Source organism: Carassius auratus, chromosome 10 (assembly GCF_003368295.1).
Source record: "Carassius auratus strain Wakin chromosome 10, ASM336829v1, whole genome shotgun sequence".
NCBI classification, from domain to species: Eukaryota; Metazoa; Chordata; class Actinopteri; order Cypriniformes; family Cyprinidae; genus Carassius; species Carassius auratus.
Genome location: NC_039252.1, coordinates 21,737,581 through 21,763,134, shown reverse-complemented (window position 1 = coordinate 21,763,134; position 25,554 = coordinate 21,737,581). Strand labels below are relative to the sequence as shown.

The window sequence follows — 25,554 nt, the reverse complement described above, 5'->3', positions numbered from 1 at the left end:
ATAAGTCGCATCAGTCCAAAAATACATCATGATGAGGAAAGAAAACATACAAGTCGCACCGGACTATAAGTCACATTTATTTAGACCCAAGAACCAAGAGAAAACATTACAGTCTCCAGCCGCGAGAGGGCGCTCTATGTCTTCAGTGTAGACTACAGGAGAACTGAGCAGCATAGAGCGCCCTCTCATGACTGGAGACGGTAATGTTTTCTGTTCGTTCATTTCTCTTGGTTCATGTCAAATTAATTTTGATAAATAAGTTGCACCTGACTATAAGTCACAGGACCAGCCAAACTATGAAAAAAAGTGTGACTTATAGTCCGGAAAATACAGTACTTGCAGTTTTTATACTGTACAAACTGTCGCCCTACACCAACCATACACCTAAACCTACCCCTTACAGAAAACTACTGGCAATTTTAGAATTTCATAAAACACCACTTTGTATGTTTTTTAAGCCTTTTGTGTTACAGGGACACAGGAAGTGTCTTCATAAACCAAGTTTACATTGTAATACCCATGTCATTATATACTCTCTCAAATTGGTCCTGAATCATGTTTTTTTTTAAGATTTATTTTTGGTGTCTTGCCTTCATTATGATATGACAGTAGATAGCAGACAGGATGCATAGTGGGGGTGGGATTGGGACTTGGGACGCCCATAACACAATGGCATTGTATGTCAGTACACTGCCCACTAGGCTAAATTAGGCATATGTGATAGAATTATTAATAGACAACAATAGTAGCTCTTAGGTTGATGATGTACACTATACACTACCATTCAAAAGTTTGGGGTCAGTACTTTTTTTTATTATTATATAAAAAATAAATACTTTTATTAAGCAAGGACTCTTTAAATCAGTAACATAAATAAATAAATGCTGTTATTTGGAACTTTCTATTCATAAATGAATCCTGAAAAAATTTATCATGGTTTGCACAAAAATATGAAGCAGCAAAACTGTTTTCAACACTGATAATAATAAATGTTTATTGAGCAACAAATCAACATATTCAAATGATTTCTGAAGGATCACGTGACACGGAAGACTGGAAAATTCAGCTTTGGCGTCACAGGAAGAAAATACATTTTAAAATATATTACATAAAGATTTATTTTTAATTGTAATAAAACTTCACAGAATAACTGTTTTTATTGTAGTTTTTATTAAATAAATATATCTTTAGTAAACTCAAGAGACCCCAAACTGTACCGTTTATGTAGAAACTACAGTTCAGCATTATTTTTAAAAGTGTTTTTAAAATGTATTTTTTAAATATATTTTTAACAGCCAAACTCAAGGACCAAGGGTGTTCAGTGTTGCTCTACAAACATACAATAATACAGTATTAAATATAAGCTAGCTGTTTTTCAACATCTGGTTTAGAGTAACCTGATAGTTTCTACTCTCAACAGATAAAGTTGCTGAAAGAATTTGGTAGACACTACGCTTGTGAACATCCCTCAGCAACAGACGTGTACAGATTCATCAGAGAGAAGATCAGACATAAGAATAGCTTACTGGAAATCTGTCTGGCTTCAGCAGTATTAAATATGTAAAGCTGCTTTGAATGTGTCAAGATTTCTGAAAGACCAGAATACTGTACAAATGTAATGCAATTCAATGTAACAATATAAAAAAACCTGCTGTATGTGATGTATTTGTTTTTAGACCACGTGTGTCAAATTAACTTAATTGTTTACCTTAATTTAAATGTGTTATAGTCAGTCACACTTCCTATTAATTAACAAAAAAAAATCAGATTAAAGATCATCTGATAAAGTGCACAAGACATGTCTTTATTAATGCAAAATAAACTGCTCATGTTAAATGTGTAGTTCTGCGCCATCATTTGTAAGTTCATGCAAACAGATTGAAATTGAGATGAAGTATTATAACAGTAGTCTGAAATAAACATAAGAAAATAAATAAATCCTTTATTTTATATCCTGAAGAGAGTCTTTTTGCTTGTTGCTTAATCTCAGCTTATTGCTTTTTTAAATAACGAAGATAAAAGGATTGTTTCAGCTTTCAGTCCTTGAATCCACCTACTGAAGTTCATTATAATTTGGCACTGAGTGTTTAGAGGGTGAATGGGAGAGATAAAGAGGATGAGGGAGAAAGATAGGGTGTCTTTACATTTCCTGCTATATTATAAAACTGTTAAACACAGGCAAGCTAACTTGATCCTTTGTCGCAATAATTTAAAAATGCATAGGTTTCCATGCATGCCCTTTAAAGCCCTCCTGCTAATTTGACTTTTCAGTGTCTCATTTCTAAAATGTCCGTGCCAACTCAAGTAATGGACAGTGCAAAAATGTTCCTGCGCTGTTTTGTGCATATTCAAAATTAAAGACATTTGTATTATTGAGGGGAAACCTCTAGTTTAAGCTGCATGTTGCTTTAAGGCCAATATAACTTTAATCATCAACATGCCTCCGAGACACATGCATGCAAACTGATCCCATTACCAAGTCATTGCTTAAAGCTTGCATCCTTTCATAAAACCTGCATAGATAGGCCTCTCATACCTACTGTACTGTGCTTTGGTCAGGAGATTCCTAGCTGCCAGCCTGCCTTTAAATGCTAACAGCGGGGTGTGAGTTTCTTGAAAAACAAGGGACGGAGGGATGGTAATGAAGAGAGAGGATGGTGCGAGGTGTTTAGGACTGGTCCTGGAAAGCATCCGGGTTGAAGGCTGTGTCCAAGAACCGCTCCAGCTCCACAAGATGAGCTTTCTTGTTACCTGTGGCTGGGGCAGCTGCAGGCTCTCGGCCGGCGTACCTGAGAAGAACACATGCAAATAAAAATGTAAATGCATGTTTTAATTTATCCAAAGTGACTTACAAATGAGGTCTTACATGCAATATTACATGGCTTACACGCATTAGCAACACATGATAATTGGGTACAAATAGTGTTGCATGAATGCATAGCATGAAAACTTCAGGTCACCCCGAAGCAAACAAACAAACAATTAAGTTGATAGTTCATTTTCAAAAATGTGAAATTCTGTCATTAATTACTAAACCTAATGTCGTTCCAAAACCTGTGGCCTTTGTTTATCTTTGGAAAACAAATTAACAGATATTTTTTATGAAACTCAAGAGCTTTCTGACCCTTTATAGACAGCAACCCAACTGAAATGTTCCCAGACACAGAAACATAGTAAGGACATCAGGGGTTCAACCACAATTTTATGAAGCTATGAGAATAATTTTGTGCATAAAAAAATAACGACATTCAACAATTTATTCTTTTATATAAAGAATAGAATAAAGTCATTATTTTTGTTTCCTTTGCACACAAAAAGTATTCATGTAGCTTTGTAAAAATTGGGGTTGAACCCATGATGTCACATGGACTGTTTTACCAATAACTTTGTTTCTGTGTCTGGGAACATTTCAGTTACATTGCTGTCTATGGAGGGTCGTTTGCTTACTTTGGGGTGACCTGAAGATGTTTCATTCTATGCATTCATGCAACAGTATTTACTGCCAATCACCAGTTGTGCTGCTAATTCAGCAAACCATGTAATTTCAGTTCCCAGAACATTTGAGAAACCTCTTGAATTTAATAAAAAAATACCTTCATTTGTGTTCTGAAAATAAGCTAACATATTACAGGTTTGGAACGACAGGGTGAGTAATTAACAACAGAATTACCATTTTGGGGTGAACTATCCGTATAAATTTGAAGCATGTTTAAAAAATTATGATTATTATTTATGATTAATTATTACTATATTATACTATTATATTATAATAACTAATTAATAATTAAAAACCATTAAAGCCATTAAATTGTTTTGTATTTGCAATGCAGTCATTTGTATACAGTAGTATCATTTTTAAATATTAATAAAGAAAAACGAAGAGAACATTTATTAAAAAAAATAAAATAATGAAAATATTGTCATAAACACATGACTTCATTGTCTTTATGCCAAATATAATTATTTGAAGGAAATATATAGCCCAGTTCTTGAGTAATTTTGTGAGATTCAGTCTAAAGATGAATTTAAAGGCCTGAGTTACCAAACGGGACGGGTGTTGTTGAAGGTTCTGCTGATGCGTGGCTTGACATAGTCGTAGTAGCCTTGATTCTTGTGCTCTTCCTGGCACCACAGCAGCTGAGCCTGCGGATACTTCTCTGCCTCAGCTTTAACCAGGTCAAATGGGAATGGAGAAAGCTGGACAATAATACATTTCAAGTCATCAAACACCTCTTTTAACTACAAAGAGTGCAGGCAAGAAGCGAAAATGGTAATGCTAGACTCGTATAATGAGCATTCTTATTATGGAGAAATAAATACAGAACATGGCCCATTTAGAAATATAAGAATGAAAGTGTATGCAGGCACCTGCTCAATGCGGCTGATGGCCACTGTGTCCTCCAGGCCTCTGGTCTTTCGTTCTTTGGTAAGGTCATAATAAACTTTTCCTGTGCAGAAGATGAGACGCTTCACTCCAGCTGAATTCTGTGATGCACTTCCTTCTTCAGGAATGAGACGTCTGAAGTGTGTGCCTAATCAAAGCCGAACACACCTGAACATTACTAAAAATGCTCTAGCGGGACATTGAATGGCAATGGATTGCCAAGATTTCAAGTGGATAAACCTGGTAACATGTCGTCAAATCCTGACTTGGCCTCTGGGTGCCGTAGCAGTGATTTAGGCGTGAAGATAATGAGCTAGAGCAAATAGAAACAAAGATTAAAACTTCATGAAACCACAAGTTAGCTAAAAACGTATCCCACAATATTTGACCTATACATTGTCATGATTTTTCCATGTCCAGGAAAGAAAAATGTAGCCACATTAGACATTGCAAGTTCAACAGCTATTAAATACAATATTTTAGAGAAAAAAATATATATTAAAATGTACATAGCAAATATATGTTTTTCTATGAATAATCCATGATTTCAAGAACTGGAAAGCAATTGTAAAATTCTCTGATATTTCCATGTTTTTCATGGTGAGGGAAACCTGTAGAGATGATGAACAGAGTGAAATGTCTCTCACAGGCTTTCTGAAGGGCAGAAGGATCTGCCTCCGGAGAACATGGAAGTAATTTGCAGGAGTGGAGCAGTTCACCACAATCCAGTTACAGTCATAAAGCTGCCGGACGGCAAAGTCCTCTGTGATTTTCTGTGTCAAACAAATGAGTATTAAGTCGGATATTCATAGTAAAAAAATTGTGTTTGGTTAAAATTTTCATGCTTTCATGCCAGAAATTTACCGGGAAAATGTCAGGGTCATCATTGCACATCTGCAGGAATCTCTCTGGACGGGCGGAGGAGTGTTCTGGTCCCTGAAAAGATCACAAAGAAAGTATTAAAAAAGGGGGCGGATGAGAAGATGGAAGCTTTAGAGGTGGATTTAAGATGAAAAGACCTCACCATGCCCTCCATGCCATGAGGCAGCAGCAGCACGATCCCGTTCTGTCGGACCCACTTGGCCTGGCCGGGGGAGATGAACTGGTCGATGATGCACTGAGCTGTGTTATGAAAGTCTCCAAACTGAGCCTCCCAGAGCACTAGAGCATTAGGACTCGCCATGGCAAAGCCAAGCTCAAAACCTGCACACAATGAGACACAGACCTGAGGATGTGCTTGGTCATGGGCATATAATGTGCAGCTTCTTCTGTGTTTGTTTGACCGACAGCAACCAGCCACAGTTAATGCGGTTTATACCTACCAAGAACCCCGTATTCTGACAGGGAGCTGTTGCACACTGTATATGGAGCTTGGTTCGGGTCAACGTAGTTCATGGGAATGCAAGTCCGTTTGTCAACGTTCTGATCATGTAGCACATGGTGCCGATGACTGCATGGGGATAAAACGGTAGACTATGGAGAATCAAGTGCAAAGTCAAGTTCACTCAGAAACACAACATACAGCTGCTCTCACCTGAAGGTCCCTCTCTCCACATCCTGACCACTGAGACGCACATGAATGCCTTCCTTTAGAAGAGAACCTAAGGCCATGTATTCTCCCAAAGCCCAGTCCACTGAGCGGTTCTGCACCATCGTAGCCCTGCCCTTCAGGATACGGGTAAGACCTTAGAAGACGACAGACAGAATGAGTTCAGATGCTGGGTCGAGCCAAAAATGTATGTTTTTGAAACACAAGCTTATTTTGATTTCAGTATTTCTGCATTCAGGTAGATAGGACCTGTCGATATAGCCGGTTCCCAACATGGCTTAAAAATGACTTTGGGTACAGTCCATTTGGCTTTTCATAAATGTGTGCAGGTGTATGCAGAGATGAGAGTAAAAAGGTACCTCCATGGATAGTGAAATCCTCCACAGGCACAGAGGAAGCCACCTGACCAATGTGACTAAGCATTTCTTCATTAAGACCAGTGGATGGACAGCTCATACTCTTGGGTTGACCGTCCAGAGTGAAGAAATCTGTAGAGTTAAGCACAAATGTCAAGTAGATTTCAGAGCAAATACACGTATGTAATGTCTGTTTGGAGACATTGTACATCAACACACACACACACACATACATACACACACACACCCACCTGGCCAAGGTGAGTCAAGCCAGTGCTTTATATGCAAGATCTTCTCATCTTTAGAACGATTGTAAGCCTCCTCACAGATTTTGTCATACTTGGCAACTTCCTCCTAATAGGACAGACAGGCAACATTATATTAATGTAAATATTCAGACAATTTAAGTAAGAAATTATTTGACTAATATTGTCAATGTTTCCTATTTTTGAAACTACAACTTAAACACTTCCGAATCCGATCAAAAGTTTGGGGTCTGTTAGATTTTTTAATGTTAAAGTCTGTTATGTTTTGTTCAGAAATACAGTAAAAACAGCATTTTGGTAAAAACATTTATAATGTTACATCAGATTTGTGTCACTTCTAATCAGTGTTGTGGGTAACGCGTTACAAAGTAACACGTTAGAGTACTCTAATTACTTTTTTCCTGAAATGTGTAACTTAACGCGTTAGTTTCGTGCGTAAGTAATCAGTAACTTCGTTATTTTTAAAAAAAAGTAATCCGTTATTTTAAGGAAAGGAAAATCCCGACTGCAGCCTGCTTTTTTTCAGACAGTAGGCCTAGGTCTATTGTGCCACCTGCGGATGTATCAGTGGAGCCGAAGCTCTGTGATCGTAAAGTCAATGGCTGTGATGCGTCTGTGCCCTGCGCCTCACCCTGTGTGTGTGTGTTTTTTTTTTTCCGAACTCCCGGCAAGATAGCAGAGAGGACAGCGTTTGGTTTATGGAAGTACGCACATTATTTTCAATTTGTCAACGAAAAAGAAAAGAACATAACGGTAAAATGCACACTCTGCTTTGGTGAAAAGCTTCTGTCGACCGCCAAAAATTCTACCTCAAATTTAATTTAACGCTACGTTTTAATCACTACTTTGAAGAGTAAATGTAAGAGGACTGTGTTAAAGCGAATTTAGGCTTGTGACTGTGAGTGACACTTTAATAATAATTAGTTCGGCTATTAAGCGATTTGTCATTTGCCTGTGTGGCAGTGAAGGATTTAATTCGGTTTGTTATCATTTTTGTTTGACAGGCAGCTGTTAACTTCTGTTAGATCATTGGCTGGCTGGTTGTTCATCATTTCTAAATGGATTTAAATCTGCAAGCATGTTTAAGGTTGTGTTTACAAGTAAGCATACTTGTACTTTGATAACTGCATTATTTAAAGTTAAAGAAAAATCAGGAGTTATCTTGTGGTGCTCATAATATACAGTACCCGGGCTGGGTAACGTTAGGTGCGAATTTTGATTAATAATATGTTCTGTGATAATAAATAAATAAAACACCATGTGGAATAGCCGATTGCTGACTGTCTTTCCTGTTATTGTTATTCTGCAGTGTTAATTTAGTCGGATGACTGACGTTATTCATTGTCGGGAGTCACGACTTCTAGGTGCATTTAAAGGGGCCGGGGGCTGTGTCTGTCATGTGTGTTAATTTTTGGTAACGCATGAGTACTCTAACGCGTTACTTTTATGAATAGGTAACGCTGTATCATAACTGATTACTTTTAATTGATGGTAACGTTGTAACTTAACTAACTACTTTCCAAAGTAACTATACCCAACACTGCTTCTAATCAATTTGTTCTATTCCTTGTGAATAATTTCTTTCAGAACAATATCTTTCAGACCACAAACTTTGGAATGTCAGTGCACATATACATTTTTGAAGTAATATTTGGTTAATCTGACCTCATATTCCTGTCTATTTACAGCTCCTTCGGCAATGAGCTTTTCAGCATATTTCTGCAGAACAGGTTTCTGTTTTTTTATCTGTTTGTACATCAGCGGTTGCGTAAACATTGGCTCATCCATCTCGTTGTGGCCGTTCCGTCTGTAGCTCACCTACAGCACAAAGGAGAACACCAGAGTCAACAGATAAAACATGTCTGACACACACATGGAAACATTCCGTCTTAAAAGAATGTGCTTCCCTACCAGATCAACCACCACATCTTTATGAAAAGTGGCTCTCCATTCTGCAGCTACATTACACACATACATCACAGCCTCAGGGTCGTCTGCATTAACGTGGAAGATGGGCGCGTTGACCACTCTGGCCACGTCCGTGGGATACGGCGAGGAGCGCGCCATCCGAGGGTCAGTAGTAAAGCCAATCTAAAAGAAGGGAACAAAAACATTTTAATAAATGAAAATATTTGTCTCAAAAAAACTCAAAGTAATAAGGTAGTTTCAGCCATTTTGATAAATTGCACCATTTTAACCACAAATTTTCTCTTTAAAAAGCCAAGAAATGTTAACCATCTTTTCATGACAAGTGAAGATGAAACTATATGTGTTATTCTAAAACAAGAACCTATATAATATATTTATATAAAATTATAAATTATACAATACTACAGTTGGCCAGGTGTTGTTTTAAGAAATCAGTGCTTTTATTTAGCAAAGATGCATTGAATTGAGCAATCATTAATAATAAGAAGAAATGTTCCACTTCCTTGAACAGCAAATCAGCATATTAGAATGATTTCTAAAGGGTCATGTGACTGAAGACAAGACTAATGATACTGAAAAACTGAGCACTGACATCACAGAAATAAATTACATTTTAACATGATAAACAGAAAAGAGATATATTAAATTGTAATAATATTCCACAGTATTCATGTTTTTTACATATTTTTGATCAAATAAATCCATCCCGGTAAGCAGAACAAACTTCAAAAACATGAAAAAAACAAATCTTACAGAAAAACTGTAGTCCATAATCAATTTAAAGTTCCGTGCTGGTGAGAGTGTGTGAAAAAACAGACCTGGTTGTTTACCACCACGTGAATAGTGCCATGTGTGGTGTAAGACGGCAGGTCACTCAGGTGGAAGGTCTCATAGACGATACCCTGACCTGCGAAGGCTGCGTCTCCATGCAATAAGATGGACATCACCTTTAGAGACAAGGACACAGTCTTCTTACTGACACCATGTCAATCGTGTCTTGTTGTCTGATCACAAAAGATGATTAAAGACTGTTCTAAAAGCTGTTTACATAAAACAAGCGATCACACGTCTGTCTTTGAGGGAACTGTTTAATATTTGGATATAGGCCTCTTGATTTGTACTTCACTTTACAAAGTTACAGTCCATGTCTGTAACTCTGAGGTCATCTATAAACTAGCATTCTACTTGACAAAGTAAACTTTAAGCTGATGCCTGCACTAGAAATCTACAGTAACAGTAGATTTGTTTTCCTGATGCACTGATAAAAATAATAGGGTTTCATGGGGTCTTTAAAAGAAACACTCAAGTTTAATAACATAAGCACAGTTGCTAGAAGCACGAGGGCAGTTCACACACCCTCTTGCCGTCAGAGTCACCACAGTAGAACTGCTCTGCTTTGGTCTTTCCCTGCACTACAGGGTCCACTGCCTCCAGGTGTGAAGGGTTGGCCATCAGAGACAGAGTGATGTGGCGATCAGTGACCCGGTTGATGCGTCTGTGGTACATACCCAGATGATACTTCACATCACCTGAGCCCTAAAAAAAGTCACAAAGAGAAATTCAAACATGAACAGGACTGAAATGATAATAACACATAGTTTATATCATTTTCCCAGAAAAGTGGGAGAGGACACCTGTTTTCACAAAAAGCATGTCACCATGTATTGTGTGCAGAGCTAATTGAGCAAACCACATTTACAGTACTGAATGTTTTACATATCACTGCCCCCGGTTGTTCCAGATTAGCAACATTTGTTAAACATTATCACTTTCATTTTAAAGCTGTCATGAAATTAAAATTCATCCTATTTTCTAAATGCATGTTATTGTGAACAATTCAACGATGAACATTTATAATAATGGAAGTTTGTTTCTGCCACAGGATAAAAAAAGGTAACTGCGACGTCTTATCTCACAATATCTGACAATTTGCAAAAAAATGTGAGATATAAACTCACAGGTAAGGCCTTTGCACACTGAGTCCGGAATTTGCATGCAAAATTGTCGCACGTCAAAAAATTAATTCGACCTCATGTTATGTCGATCATGCTTGCACACTGCCTCCAAAACTTTCATCTGTCAAAAAAAATATCGGAACAGGTTCAATTTTCTGAATGAATTGCCAGTGCTCAGATACCTACAATTATACATACAAATATTATTGTATCAAAAATACTACAAATATTATTATCACAGCTATAATTATAGCACACCAAGTCCCTGTAAACTGTGTGTGTGTGTGTGTGTGTGCGCGGGTACCAGACATACTGCCAGTCTCTGTTCAGGATCAATTGATTCACGGATATTGGTGGTCTTCTTTTTAATATGTGGCTCCAGTATCGCTAGCAAAACATCAAACTGAGCCACTGATATTCTAAAGTAAACTTTGAATCGTTATGGATAATCCCGCTCTTCTTGATAAGGAGGTGGACCTCTCCTTCCTCTCTACACGATCGCAGGAGTGGATGGACCCAATATTTCCGGGTCCCTAAATCATCCTCACTACTTGAAGACGACATTTTGTATTGTATTGTACTCATTAAAACGCATCGGACTCAGTGTGCAAGGTTTCTATGCATGGCGAATTTTTCGGATTACGAATACGAAAAAACGCATGCGAAAATTTCGGACTCAACGACTCAGTGTGCAATGACTTTTACCTTTTTTCATCCTGTCGCAGAATTGTGTGATATAAACTTAAAAAATAATACATTTATAAATTTATATATATATATATATATATATATATATATATATATATATATAAAAGAATAAAATAAACTGAGATAAAATGTGCTTCCTTTTTTATCTAGTGAGATCTTTATGAGAAACTCATAAAAAAAGTCATGCATGATGTAAATTGGATTCTGAGAAGCATACAAGGTAAAGCAACTTGCACTTCTTTCTGTACTGCCATAAGAGTTTTTCTCAGCACTTAACTTATTTCTTATGGCTACATCCTTATCTGCAAATGTTATAAAGTCGCATCAGTATTTGAACCATGACTTTAAAACCGAGGTACTAAGGACATCTTTGTGGAAGAATTGCTGAACTGTGTCCTTGAGCCTCAAAAAAAGTAGATCTGGCTTTTTATCTGTGTGTAAACTGAAATTTGTTGAGTTAACTGTATAATGAGCTGAACAAGGAACTAGTGCTGAAGGAAATGAAGAGCTGCTCACCTCATCTGCAGCTTCCAGCTTTGAATCAAACTGGCAGAAGATCTGCTCCAGCTCCTTACGGATCACATTAGCAAGCACATTCAGACGGCCTCTGATGGAGAGCAGAAAATTTAGGTATGTTTCAATGGCCCTACATGTATACTTTATTAACCAGCATGCATTTTACAGGAAGGCTGCGCTCGATTTTTCTGGTCGACTAGTAGACGTTCATTTTAAGCATTAGATGGACTTCATCTGTACTGTAGTGAGGGCTTCTATTCAGCTTGAGTACTGTATTACCTCACAGACCAGCTGTTAACTATCTGTACGTCACGGACTACGTGACTTCACCACTTTTATTTTTTTCTGCGACTAAGCCACTAATAATATTTTGGTCGGCCAAGCCTCTTCTTTTCGACTAATGGTTAGTCTACAATTAGGGGGCAGTCCTATTGTACAGTCGGTTGTTCCTCTACCTGTGTGGCATTCCCATGATAACACTCTCCACTCCGTTCTCACTAGATTTGTCGATGATGGTTTTGAGTGCAGGAATGAGAGCCTCGCATCCTTCTAGGCCAAAACGTTTCTCTGAAGACCACTTCCTCTGCAAGAACTCCTCAAACCTGGCAGCATTACCAAAACATTCACGTAATAAAAAGAATGTTATTGCATTAAAAAACAAGATATTAAAGCAAGTGTCACCTGCAAACAAATGACGTAAGTGATTTGTTTGACAAAACTGATTCCCTTTCCTTTGTGTCAATATTAGTGGATGTATGAATTTATTTCCATTTTGTGAAGGGATTTGCTTAAATTGTTTGAATGGCAAATGATGCATTCAGGTCTAGCGAAAACTATGGCATGGACAGACCTTGTTGAGCGGACCATACGGGCCAGTAGTGTCCTTTTCTCGTCCAGTGTAAACTGCATCACTCCCGGCTTCTCAAACTTCTGTCTGATCCACTGGCACTGCTCCAGGTCATTGATGAACATGAACTCCACCCCGATGTGCTGACAGTAGGCCATCTGCATAGCGCAGCAAGTGAGAAGATAAATCTTTATAGTCTGATAGCAGAAAGAAAACTAATTTGTTATGTTGTTGTTGGTGGATATGTACCTCTAAGCGCCTGATTATTTCCCTGAGAGTAAGGGCACTTTCACTTCCCCCAATGAAGGTTGTTGTAGGAAGCCGGAAGACTTTATCCAGATCCGCTTCTTCCAGTCCATAGAATCCTGGCAGCAGACATGCAAACACATGGATGGGGAAAGGGGAGGAAGGGCAAGCAAAACAAAACACCACAGTGGATCCGATCGACACACATAAACACAGAGGACAAATGAAACCGTGTTAGATGAAGGAGGGATGTGGAACAAGTGTGTAATACATGAAATTTGTGCAAATAAAAGCACATTCAAGCACATAAGACACAGAACATGCGAAGAAAAAGCTAAGCCAGTGGTATAAGCAGAGGAAAGATAAGGGTGAAAAACAGATCTTTTCCAGCCCAGTCCACTAGTGCCACAGGGAGTGCATGCATAAGATACTACAGATGACCTACATATTTCACCTAGAAATGTGTTTCAGTGTGCAGTTGAAGTCTTTTCTCATTGATTAATAAGCAACATGTGAGTGAATTCCATAAAGCAGAAATGTAGACTAGAATCTCGTATACCAGTTTGCTCTGACCTATGATCTCAAGGTGTGCTGAAACATGGCGTTCCTCACACGATGTGTTACATAAGTGGTTCCCGTTTACTTATCTACACAACATACATGAACAAAAGTACCTCATTTCTGCAGACAAGTAAACATGATAACATTCCTGCAACACCAGTAAAACAAGAACATGCTAAACTAATCATGATCACAAAATGAAAGAAGAAATACCAAACCGAGAATGTAAGAGAAAATAACAAGTCTAGCCAAGTCAAAAGTGATATTCTGGTTTCTAGACCACATCCTTCAATGTAGGTCTGTGGGAATAAAAAAAAAAAAAAAAAAAAACTAAAAACAACAACAAATCATCAAGAGTCACATAATTTGCACTTAATCATTCATGTCTGTAGCACAATTGGAACACTAACGTTCAATTCTTTCACAACAGTGATATTTATATTTAAACAGCACCACTATAAATTACCATAACGAAATGGCATCCATCAATGGTCACTTTGGATGAGTTTAACAGCATGTTCAAACTTGAGCGCCGAGGCTAAATCTGACATTCAGTGAGGATGAGGACATTATGTAAGAAACAGACCCTAAGCAAGGTTAATGAGGGAAATCGCCACACATGCCAGCTGGGTCTCCTGCCAGGATAACGGAGCAGTGCCCCGTGGAGTTATATAAATGCATTTCTGCTAAGAGTTGAGGATAGCTTCAATTCCAGTTGTTATTTTAGTCTTATTTATATTTTATTATAGTATTTATAGTAAATATTGTAATTTTTATTATTATTTTAAAAATACTTCTATTTCACTTTATTTTTTCAGCTTTAGTTATTTTAGTACTTCTAGTCAGACTGATTTTAATTTACCTATTCAATATTCCTATTTTCATTTTTCAAAGATAACATAAAAATAAAAAAAAAGTTTAATCATGGTTTTAGGTTGTTTTGGTAAAAAAAAAAAACAATACTGGTATAAACTGTTTGGGAAAAGCATGCTCAAGTGTTCACTAACAGCCTTATAAAACTAGGCCCAAGAACAATGTTTGGACATGCAAAACCAAGGACAGTTACTACGAAGAAGAGCAATAAGACGGCATTAAGTCTGAAAATCAGATAGAATTTTTAAACAAAGGAATTAATGTATAAAAAAGTATTATAACTATTGCTTTTATATTATTAGTAATAAAAAAGCAAACATTATAATACTTTCTCGTTTTCCGACAGCATTAAGCAAATACACATTTATATGATTTAAACAAATCTTTGAATGACTAATGAACATTAGTCTAATTAACTTCAGCAGTGAGAGCTTGTGAAGTGTGCATTTTTATCCAGTGTTCTTAAATATTAATAAAAAAATAATTATTATTTTGGCCACACTGCTTTCCAAGATATTGGTATCAGCTGTCAAAAAAACCAATATCGGTCGACCACTAGACAGAATGCACATTGGGACGCTGGGACCAGAATGGATCAGATTGCTTTCTCACTACAACCCGAAGCACTCCAGAGTTTGTTTTCTATCGAGCCGAGACCTCGTTCAGGCAATCTTGGACCGATTGTTTTGTCATGGATCCAAGCTCGATTGCGGTGTTCACATATGCTAAAACGAACTGAGCTAAGGGGGAAAACGCGCCCGGTACTGAAACAATGGGCCAGGTGTGAAAACACCCTTAATCACTGTTTTTTGATCAGGGAACTGGTGGGAGCTTCTGAAAATACACTGACTAGTCCTCATACCTCACGCTGTTACGTAAGACAGATGGGCTTTAAAAACAGCTGTATCTGAGAAGTTAAAAAGCTGTACATTAAAAAAAGGTTAATTCTCAGTGTGTCGACATTACCAGTGTTACAAACCTATTTTTGTTTTAACGGTTGTACCACGTCATGACCTGAAAAGAATTGAATCTGTGAGTTGTTCTAAGAAAAAGCACTGAGCGAAGCATTTCCACTGAATGAAACACAGAACAATGCAGTGCTAGAAACTCCCTCACCCCAAACACTGTAATGCACTTTGAAACCCGACTGTCAATAGACTGACAACTCCCTAGTACTGGATGCTCACTGACAATAAGCCTGCCATTGATAAAAAGGCTCTAAAATATCAAGCTTTAACATTAGGAGGAACTGATCAGACAGCAAAGCCATTTGGTATGCTGAAAATTAGAATATTTTTATTCTAAAATTGCTTAAGTGGAAGACTAAACTTCCAAAACACATTTTCATAAATAGTATTTTTGTCTTGTTTTCAAGGTCTAAATCTAAAGTTTTTTTTTTTTTTTTTTTTTAATCAATCAAGATAAAATTTACTAAGGATTACGCTTAAAACATGAACATTTTCTAGTAACTTAATTGAATATATATGTAAACAATTCCGTAAATGCATCTCTTTATATGGGTGCTTAGATATTTATACTGTGAAAACCAAACAAAATTACCTACTTAAAAAAAAAATGATTTGCAGGGTGTGTAATGATTATTAATGAAATCAGTCACAACGTCTCCTTCACAAATGTTCCTGACAAAAGGAACCTGAAGATCAGGAATCAAAACATGAGCTATTTTGAGTTTGTATGAGGCATTCTGATGTTTCACATTTCCCAAGTTGTTGAGCATGTTGACTTTATGGGTGTGGCTTGTCTTTTGCTGAAGGTTTTCAGTCATCCACACTGAATGCGTGTGCAGATAAATCTTTACAAACGGTATGTGCATAACAGATAATACAATGAGAAATAAAGCAACTGCTATGCACAGCATTCAGAAAGGCCTACAGCCTAGGCATACCAGTGCAATAATAAAGACACTGTGAGAGGATATGAAAATGGAAATCTGCAGAGAGAAAGAGGAACTACAGCATGAAACTAGATGAGAGAAGTATTTCACTGACGAGCAGACACTTCTGAGGACAAGAGTGATGGGTACAAAGACATTAGGATACATCATTTACAATGGGCAAAGCCAGGGGATTGGATATGATAAAGTACAAACTAGGCTCTGATCCAAAACTTAATCTGGCATCATTTTTTTGGCATCATGTTTTCAAAAAAGACACCTTAAATTGATCAATCGATCACGAGATTTACAAGAAATATTTTAAGTCTTACTATGTAAAAGGAATACTGCTGTAAAAAAAAGCACCTTATTTGTTTAAAGTGTTTGCAAGCCAAATCTTATTGCACTTTTGCCCATATAGCAGTACTTTTAAATGAAAAAAGTGCACAATACATTACTTTTGAACTCATTATTGAATTTTGAGCATTCAATGTGATCAATTGCAGAAAAATCATGTGATTAATTGCGGTTAAAAAAATTGAATTGTTGCCTAGCACTAATATATTAATCACATGATTTTTCTGCAAGCTGGGTAACAATTAAAAAATTTAATTGCAATTTATCGCAAGATTTTTCTGCAATTTAACTTAATGTTTGTGTGTGCTATATTTATATTAGGACTTATTAGAGTATTGAGCTGCCTATTGCAATACTGCAATCAACTGATTAGTGACAGCTAGGTTTGGAACAAGGCCATCATCTCCAATATCACCCATCTCCCAAGCAATGTTTACATTATGTTGAATCTGCAAACAAACCACACTCACTGCTGGGTGTGTTGGAATTTTACCCATTGCAAATATCCAAACAGATCTGGATCTACTCCAGGTAAGGGAGGACAGCACAAAAATAAGCCATGCCACATAAAAAGATTCAATCATTCTCCAACGCCTGATCAAAACCTCACCAAGTTTATCAGAGGATGTGATTATATCTCCCGGGACGCACGAATCAAGATCTGCATCCATAATTCCCAGAGGATCCAGCTGTGCAACATGATGCCCCCGGATCTGCAGGGAGTTCCAGGAAAAAAGACGTACAGATAGAAAAAGAAAAAGAGGAGAAGGGAGGACAGTAACTCCATAGAACAGTATGGACAGTTAAGGAGTTAAGTTTGGGACAGATTGAGTGTGAAAACCACCAGAGAGATGACAGAAGAACAGGGACAGAAGGACACAGAGCAATGTTAACACTGAATGAGCATGCTCCCAATCACACTGAACACTACAAGCAGTTCTCACCGGACTGATGGGACCCGATAGTAAGTGGGGCATTGTCAAAATTTACACAACTGCCCAAAGGGTCGAGTTTGGCTATATGATGACCTCTGACCTGTAAATAAGGCAACAGCACTTACAAGCTATCAGAGGAGTGCAATCACAGATTAACTCTCTTTATTAAAGGGTTAATTCACCCAAAAATAATCATTAGCCTATGTTTTACTCCCCCTCAAAGCATCCTATGTGTATTTGACTATCTTCTTTTAGATGAATCCAATTGGATTCATATAAAAAACAGTAGCCTTAGAATGGAGGTATGCTGGTGTTGGTTGTCAACAGTTTAGAAGACGTGAAATAAAGTGCGTGCATCCGTAATAAAAGGCATCCTGTAATGAATCCATGCATTTTTGAAAGATAAATATCCATATTTCATATGTAATAAACTTCACTTTTCTCTCACTTCCAGTGATTATGGTATGTGGAAGACTTTCCAGAAGATGATGTAAGATGTACGCATCGTGTGTGCACCACTGAGAAATGCAGGCACAAAGGAAACAAAGTTTCCTTATTTTAGCAAAGGAAAACCAATCTCCTCTTGGTTTATATAGTGTTTCTTTACAAATCCTCATTTTATACTTCTTATTAATGAATGGCGTTTTGTTTCGTCTCTGCATTCGTCACTTATCACACAAAATTGACATCTTACATCATCCGCCGGAACGATTTCCACTTATGACAGTCAGCAGAAGTGAGAAAAAAGTTGTTAATTACATTTGAAATGTGTATATTTATCTTACAAAAATGCATGGATTCGCTACAGGATACCTTTCTTCACCCCCCGGACCCATGTGAGGCATGTTATATTATGGATACACACACTTTATTTCACAACACCCACTTATCCCCGCTGAATGGCTTGGATGGGGCCAGGACAATTTTTTTAATAACTCTGAATCATCTTAGCTCATCTGAAAGAAGAAACTCACATACACTAACCCTTTAAGGCACTTTTTATATTCAAATGGTCCTAGCATTTTAATTAATTTAATTAGCCAAGATAATACATTTTAAGAATATGCCATGGTTAAGGATAAATTGAAATAAATTCTGTGGAGATTTGCAGATAATAGCCGTGTTTCCACTATCGAGCTAGGACCGGGCGTTTTGTGATCGCGCATGTTCCAGTGACTTATTTCTTAGTTTTCTGATAACTTCTCTTTGACGGTGAAATTTTGAGGTTGCATGACATTGTTCTGAGAGGCGTGTTAAGGGCGTGTTTTAGTGACGTGCAGCAGTGCTTCAAGCTCCACTGTGGAAACCCTGCGCTATTCTGGCCTCGGTTCTACTGGCCCGGGGCTATGAGCCCCGCCCGGCCCGCTTTAAGCCCTGGCTCGCACTGGCCCGACAGTGGAAATGCAACTATTGATTATGTGTTAAAAATATCCACTTGTATAAGGATAATATGAGGTCCTCATCTACTTTATCCAAATACAGTATTGTTCAAAATAATAGCAGTAAAATGTGACTAACCAGAATAATCAAGGTTTTTCGTATATTTTTTTATTGCTACGTGGCAAACAAGTTACCAGTAGGTTCAGTAGATTCTCAGAAAACAAATGAGACCCAGCATTCATGATATGCACGCTCTTAAGGCTGTGCAATTGGGCAATTAGTTGAATTAGTTGAAAGGGGTGTGTTCAAAAAAATAGCAGTGTGGCATTCAATCACTGAGGTCATCAATTTTGTGAAGAAACAGGTGTGAATCAGGTGGCCCCTATTTAAGGATGAAGCCAACACTTGTTGAACATGCATTTGAAAGCTGAGGAAAATGGGTCGTTCAAGACATTGTTCAGAAGAACAGCGTACTTTGATTAAAAAGTTGATTAGAGAGGGGAAAACCTATAAAGAGGTGCAAAAAATGATAGGCTGTTCAGCTAAAATGATCTCCAATGCCTTAAAATGGAGAGCAAAACCAGAGAGACGTGGAAGAAAACGGAAGACAACCATCAAAATGGATAGAAGAATAACCAGAATGGCAAAGGCTCAGCCAATGATCACCTCCAGGATGATCAAAGACAGTCTGGAGTTACCTGTAAGTACTGTGACAGTTAGAAGACGTCTGTGTGAAGCTAATCTATTTTCAAGAATCCCCCGCAAAGTCCCTCTGTTAAAAAAAAGGCATGTGCAGAAGAGGTTACAATTTGCCAAAGAACACATCAACTGGCCTAAAGAGAAATGGAGGAACATTTTGTGGACTGATGAGAGTAAAATTGTTCTTTTTGGGTCCAAGGGCCACAGGCAGTTTGTGAGACGACCCCCAAACTCTGAATTCAAGCCACAGTACACAGTGAAGACAGTGAAGCATGGAGGTGCAAGCATCACGATATGGGCATGTTTCTCCTACTATGGTGTTGGGCCTATTTATCGCATACCAGGGATCATGGATCAGTTTGCATATGTTAAAATACTTGAAGAGGTCATGTTGCCCTATGCTGAAGAGGACATGCCCTTGAAATGGTTGTTTCAACAAGACAATGACCCAAAACACACTAGTAAACGGGCAAAGTCTTGGTTCCAAACCAACAAAATTAATGTTATGGAGTGGCCAGCCCAATCTCCAGACCTTAATCCAATTGAGAACTTGTGGGGTGATATCAAAAATGCTGTTTCTGAAGCAAAACCAAGAAATGTGAATGAATTGTGGAATGTTGTTAAAGAATCATGGAGTGGAATAACAGCTGAGAGGTGCCACAAGTTGGTTGACTCCATGCCACACAGATGTCAAACAGTTTTAAAAAACTGTGGTCATACAACTAAATATTAGTTTAGTGATTCACAGGATTGCTAAATCCCAGAAAAAAAAAAATGTTTGTACAAAATAGTTTTGAGTTTGTACAGTCAAAGGTAGACACTGCTATTTTTTTGAACACACCCCTTTCAACTAATTGCCCAATTGCACAGCCTTAAGAGCGTGCATATCATGAATGCTGGGTCTTGTTTGTTTTCTGAGAATCTACTGAACCTACTGGTAACTTGTTTGCCACGTAGCAATAAAAAATATACTAAAAACCTTGATTATTCTGGTTAGTCACATTGTACTGCTATTATTTTGAACAATACTGTATTATACCAGCAATATATGACTGAAACTTGGAAAGTTTGGAAGGAAGGGGACTTTATTTAGGTAGCACACTACCAGCAAAAAGGATTGGTGACTTGTTCTTTAGTCTTTTACAGAGTGAAGTCATTAAAACAATGAAATAACATCAATTCGCACAAATAATCAAAAGTCTGGGGTTGTTAAGATTTAAAAATACATATTTTTGAAAGAAGTCTTGAATGCTCTCCTAGGCTGCATTTATTGTATCAAAAACAGTAAATATTGTGAAATATTATTTAAAAAAAATGTAAATTTATGTTTGAATATATTTTAAAACATAATTCAGGGCTCCAGACTGCGACCAAATGGTCACATCTTGCAACCATTTTTTCTGCCTGTGCGAATACATTTTGTGTGCGGTTGATGTTAAATATTTATGTGGAAACTGTTAAACTTTTTATTTTTTTTATTTTTTTTATAAATAGAAATTTAGAAAGAAAAGCATCTATTTAAAATATAAGTCTTTTGTAACATTCAAATGTCTTTGACACTACCAATCAATTTAATGCATCCTAGCCGGATTCAATTTCTCTTTTATTAAAAAACTAAACTTTCTTACCCCAAACTTTTGAATGGTACTATAAATACGGGAATTATTATTACAACAACAATAAGATGATGGGAAAACAGCAGCAGTAGAGTCCTCTCCTCCAACCTCCTTGGTGAAATTAACATTTTAGCCTTCATACCTGGTAGGCACGGATGAGGGACTGCACAGCAAGGTGGTCTTCCACTAGTTTTTCCACATTCGGCTGAGCTCCAACCAGTGCCTGGGCCTGAGACAGTCCTGAGAGACTCACCCCCACTGGAGGTGGACTTTGGTAGGCAGAGCCAGGAGGAGCGCCTGCATTGGCGTTTCGGAAGAAGATGTCCCAAGACTGTTGAGAAAGGAGCAAAGATATCATAGTAGGAGAATAATAACAATACTTCAAGCGCTGTACACAGAATACATAAAAAAAAATAAAAAAAAGATTCCTTTTAATTTGTTAAAATACATTAAATGACATACATGATTTATTCTGGTTTATTAAGAGAAAACAGATGCCGACTAGCAGAATGTATGACTTGCATCATCACACAGGAATCGGAAACATCTACTTTTCTTCATCTACTTTTCTTCATCTCCAATTCACTTGGGAACTGTGGTCACATCTGCGTAAACTGTAGGAAGGGGTCAAACTTCAGTACTGCTATTCTGAGTAGCAAAACTTCACTGGATAAGCTGGATGTTCGGTTGCATAACCGAAGACTTCTGTTGCAATCATCTGCAAATCTCTAGGTTCATGCAGGGACAGAAAGAAACAGCAATTTGAACATTAGACCACGTCTGACCTTGTTCTGCTCATGAGGGCTAACTTTCCTACATATCAGGTCACTGTGATTCAATGACACATCACACAGGACCTCATACTAACCTGATAAATGTCTAATAGGATTTGAGGAGCTAAAGAGCTCAGTGTGTTAAATTGAGAGCCAATGCTGTATCATCTTGCAGCGGGGCACAGGAGGAAGGTCTCAACTGTAGTGAAACTATTACACACTTCCTTCACGGATTTCCACAAAAATGTTATGTACTTCTGCTTCAAACAGTCTGTGTTTTGTACTTTTATCTTTTGCTGCCCATTTGAAGAATAACTTATACTACTGTGGTTCAATGACGAGTGAAATACTTCAAGGTTAAAGCGAATTTAAACAAACAAGCAAAGAAAGTGCTAGAAATGTGTATAAATATGTATAGTAATATATAAATGTATATACATACAGTACTGGCTGTTCATCTAAAGGTACGCTTAAGTGTGTTATTCAAACAAATAAAGAAAGATACAAAGCTAAATGAAATGAACACAACAAGTTTGACCACTGCCCTTAACGAAGCATGTTTCAGTATGACACATGCATCACAGTTTCTCAGAAAACATTTAGTTCCAGTTTAATAACATCCTGGAAACTACACAAGTGCATGTGAAATGATTTAGAAGAAATATCTTACTTAACAGCCCTGCAAAGCTAAGCTTACTGTCTGAGAGGGGAAACAAATTCACATTGTGAAACATGGATGTCCTCCAGCAACAGAAGATCCTTTGCAGTTTATTAGACAACCAAACCAGTCCAGTTAAAAAAAAAGAATCATTCTAACTGCCTTGTGAAATGAATAAAATGATTCATTTCTAAAGATCTGACTCAAAAGCTTACTTTTAATTTAGAAAAATCAAGACAACTCTTACATGAACCTGTCAAGCAGAATATAGGGCAGAAGTCAAGATTTTTTTTAAAATACCTCGTGCAAATTCATATGGGTGCTTGGATTGAGTACTTAAAGAACCACTTTTTGTGCACCATAACATAGAAATAGGTTTCTATTAAATTAAAAATGATGACAAGTTTTCATTTTGGGTGGACTGCTCTTTCAACACGCAAACAATCACCAATTCATCTTTTTAAAATGAACGCCGAAGACCAACAAGGAAAGTCCTTTGAGAGCTGGAGTAAGTTATTAAGTTGTGATGAAAGATTATGAAGGCTGTTTTTTTTTCTGTAGTGTGACATATACAGATTAATCTTCCACTATGAACAGGAATGTGTATCGTGAAAGTAAACAGTGAATTTGGATTCCACATGGATTTTAAGCATCATAACTTAGGTATAGCAGCAATGAATCCAGGATTTCGTCACAAAATCCTCTATGCTGAGAGCCGACGTCTTACCTTGTGCACACTCTTTGGGTTCTCCAGCCATGCGTAGTACATCTCTTCCACATAGTTAGAGCTTGTCCCATTGAGAAAAGGCTCAGCGGTGAGAGGGGCCGCATAGCACCTAATGGGCTGAAACGTCCTTAGGGCCCCGGGCGTAACCGCTGTCCTCTGTTGTGAGAAACTTGGAGCATTCCAAGAGGCTGTGAGCGGCCCTAACCGTGCAGCGCAAGTCCTTAAGCGATGCATCGCAGTCTTTAAACCGGCTCCACAACCTCTCCAAACCAACCACGAGAACTAAAGCTCCACGCAGCACTGAATCCAACAGATCCTGATGTGTTCCTTTAATACAGGTGCTTGTCCTTCTACACCTCCGCTCAGGGTCTATTCGATTAAAGTCCCAGGAAACTGAAAGTAACACCAGAAGAAGCACGTCAATAAATAAGATGATTTAAATGGTGGCAACAGTAAATGCTTAGGAATGAATAGCATGTTTTTGTGCCTGTCCTACAGGTCTGTTTTGATCAGAAGTCACGCAAAGGATTCTTCCCAAGCCTGAGACAGTTGCAAGTGTGTGCTGTCCTTTAATTTATGAAAAAGATTGTTTTATATGTATGTGGAACAACATTTATAAACCATGAAACACTCTAAACCCATATCTCATATGACATCATATCACAAAAAGCAGTCGTCATTTCAGCAATAAAAAGTTCAAACACTGTATAAACAAGACACTTCTACTCAGCTTGCATCAGGGTTGCTGAACCTGTAATGTGTGTAACGTTACAGTAAATCAATGGATACCAAAACCTTGTTGAAATAATCAACTTGACATGCGTTTCTAATAGTAATGAAGTGCTGATGTCAACTTTTCATGTCTGTATGTGCATAGGGAAATTCTTTCCTTAACTAATTAGATTTTTAAGAGGTGAAAAAGAAGTAAACAAAGAGCAAAATAGTCACTAATAAGTTTAAATAAGAGTTTAAAATCTTGGCAGCAGTGAAGGTCTCATGAGTAACGGACCACACCGGCTAGCTTCAGCTAACACGAGCTAATACCAAAACTCTATTAAACCATCAAACGTGTATTTAAACTTCCCACGCCTCAGGGGAAGATCATACAATAGCACATGATACCGCTTTAACAACACATACAGCATTAACTGTGTCTAATAACAGAGTTTTCTCCTCAGTGCCGGTAAGGTTGCTGACAGATGCAGAACTGACTCGCTAACGCCTCACCGGCAGAATCATTCAAATCAAAAGCGATGCGCAAAGATAGATAAAAGCGATTCAGATACTTACTCTCAGAGCACGAGATCCTCTATAGTGCCGTTTAATGTCACAAAACACACGAATTAAAGTGGAAAAGTGAGGTATCAGGAGCGGGAAGCGTCTCGTAATTAGATAAATGAGTCGCTCGTTTCTAGGCAGCGCGCGAGCAGAACACCATCTCCGCATCACGAGCTCGTATGACGTCAGCCACCCGGCGCGAGCTTTTTCCAATATTTTGTGTAAAGATCAATACACTGCGCAAATATTTATCTTTATTAAGAAAATACCGTATATTTTAAAGAAGTAGTTGGTTCTTAGCTAATTTTATTCTTAAAAGAAATACTCAAATACAGATAAATTTAAATTTGTAATTTTTTTTTTTACCTTTAAACTCTTTGAAAGATCTATTTAGTCTATATCATTATTATATTTAGTATTTTATATGCCTTTATGCAAGTTTGTGTACATTTCTAAGCGAATAACAACATATGCACTCAAAAACCTGTTTATTATGTAGAAGACTGCATGCTTTAACAAGTATAACCATAACTTTTCCTTAATTTTGAGCATGTAAACAGCCATTGTTGATTCATCTGGCCAGAGTACTGGACAAACTGTGCAAACAACTGTCTGTACTAGGTATTTACACCACAGTTTCCGCTGAACACAAACCGTTATTGGCTCAGTCAGCACTCAAAAGTACAGAGTTGTGAAATAAATTCACATGCTGTTTTCTCATATATCTTATCAGCTTTCAGAGGCAGCTGGTCATTCAGATAAAGCCTCATACTGTACATTTAATAGAAAGATCACTCTTTCAGCAGAACAGCATTTAGTTCAGGGTACAGTTTAAAACCACCACCACATGGGTTTTGACAGTCTTTTTATTGATAATACTGATAACATCTTAATACATTTCCTATAGCACGCATAGAGAGAAAAAAAGGGAGAGCACATTGGAAGAACAGAAATGATTAATGAAAAGAATCAGGAGAAAAGATTTCATAACGATCAAATTTCTGAATAAAACCCACATCATCCCGTTGCAGGATTTGAGATTATATA

At 37.5% G+C, this 25,554-nt stretch overlaps 1 protein-coding gene across 4 annotated transcripts; it reads right to left on the bottom strand.

The window, feature by feature from the left end:
* Positions 1-1,783: 1,783 nt before the first annotated feature.
* Positions 1,784-24,686, bottom strand: ogdhb (oxoglutarate dehydrogenase b). 4 transcript variants are annotated; one of them, XM_026274510.1, is made up of 23 exons: positions 24,520-24,686; positions 23,230-23,622; positions 21,214-21,402; positions 17,386-17,476; positions 12,760-12,875; positions 12,514-12,668; positions 12,119-12,265; positions 11,664-11,754; positions 9,841-10,020; positions 9,303-9,431; positions 8,467-8,646; positions 8,221-8,373; positions 6,541-6,643; positions 6,293-6,421; positions 5,919-6,069; positions 5,707-5,834; positions 5,409-5,587; positions 5,249-5,320; positions 5,032-5,157; positions 4,625-4,697; positions 4,369-4,532; positions 4,043-4,197; positions 1,784-2,789 (listed from the first exon to the last, which is right to left on the bottom strand). In XM_026274510.1, exons 2-23 carry the CDS (start codon positions 23,461-23,463, stop codon positions 2,669-2,671), a joined length of 3,066 nt encoding a protein of 1,021 aa, XP_026130295.1. In that variant the 5' UTR covers positions 23,464-23,622; positions 24,520-24,686; the 3' UTR covers positions 1,784-2,668. The 4 variants fall into 4 exon arrangements, with proteins under 4 accessions (XP_026130295.1, XP_026130294.1, XP_026130297.1 ...); XM_026274509.1 differs by lacking the exon at positions 17,386-17,476 and adding an exon at positions 17,052-17,154; XM_026274512.1 differs by lacking the exons at positions 23,230-23,622; positions 24,520-24,686 and adding exons at positions 17,052-17,154; positions 21,534-21,552.
* Between the last annotated feature and the right edge of the window lie 868 nt (positions 24,687-25,554).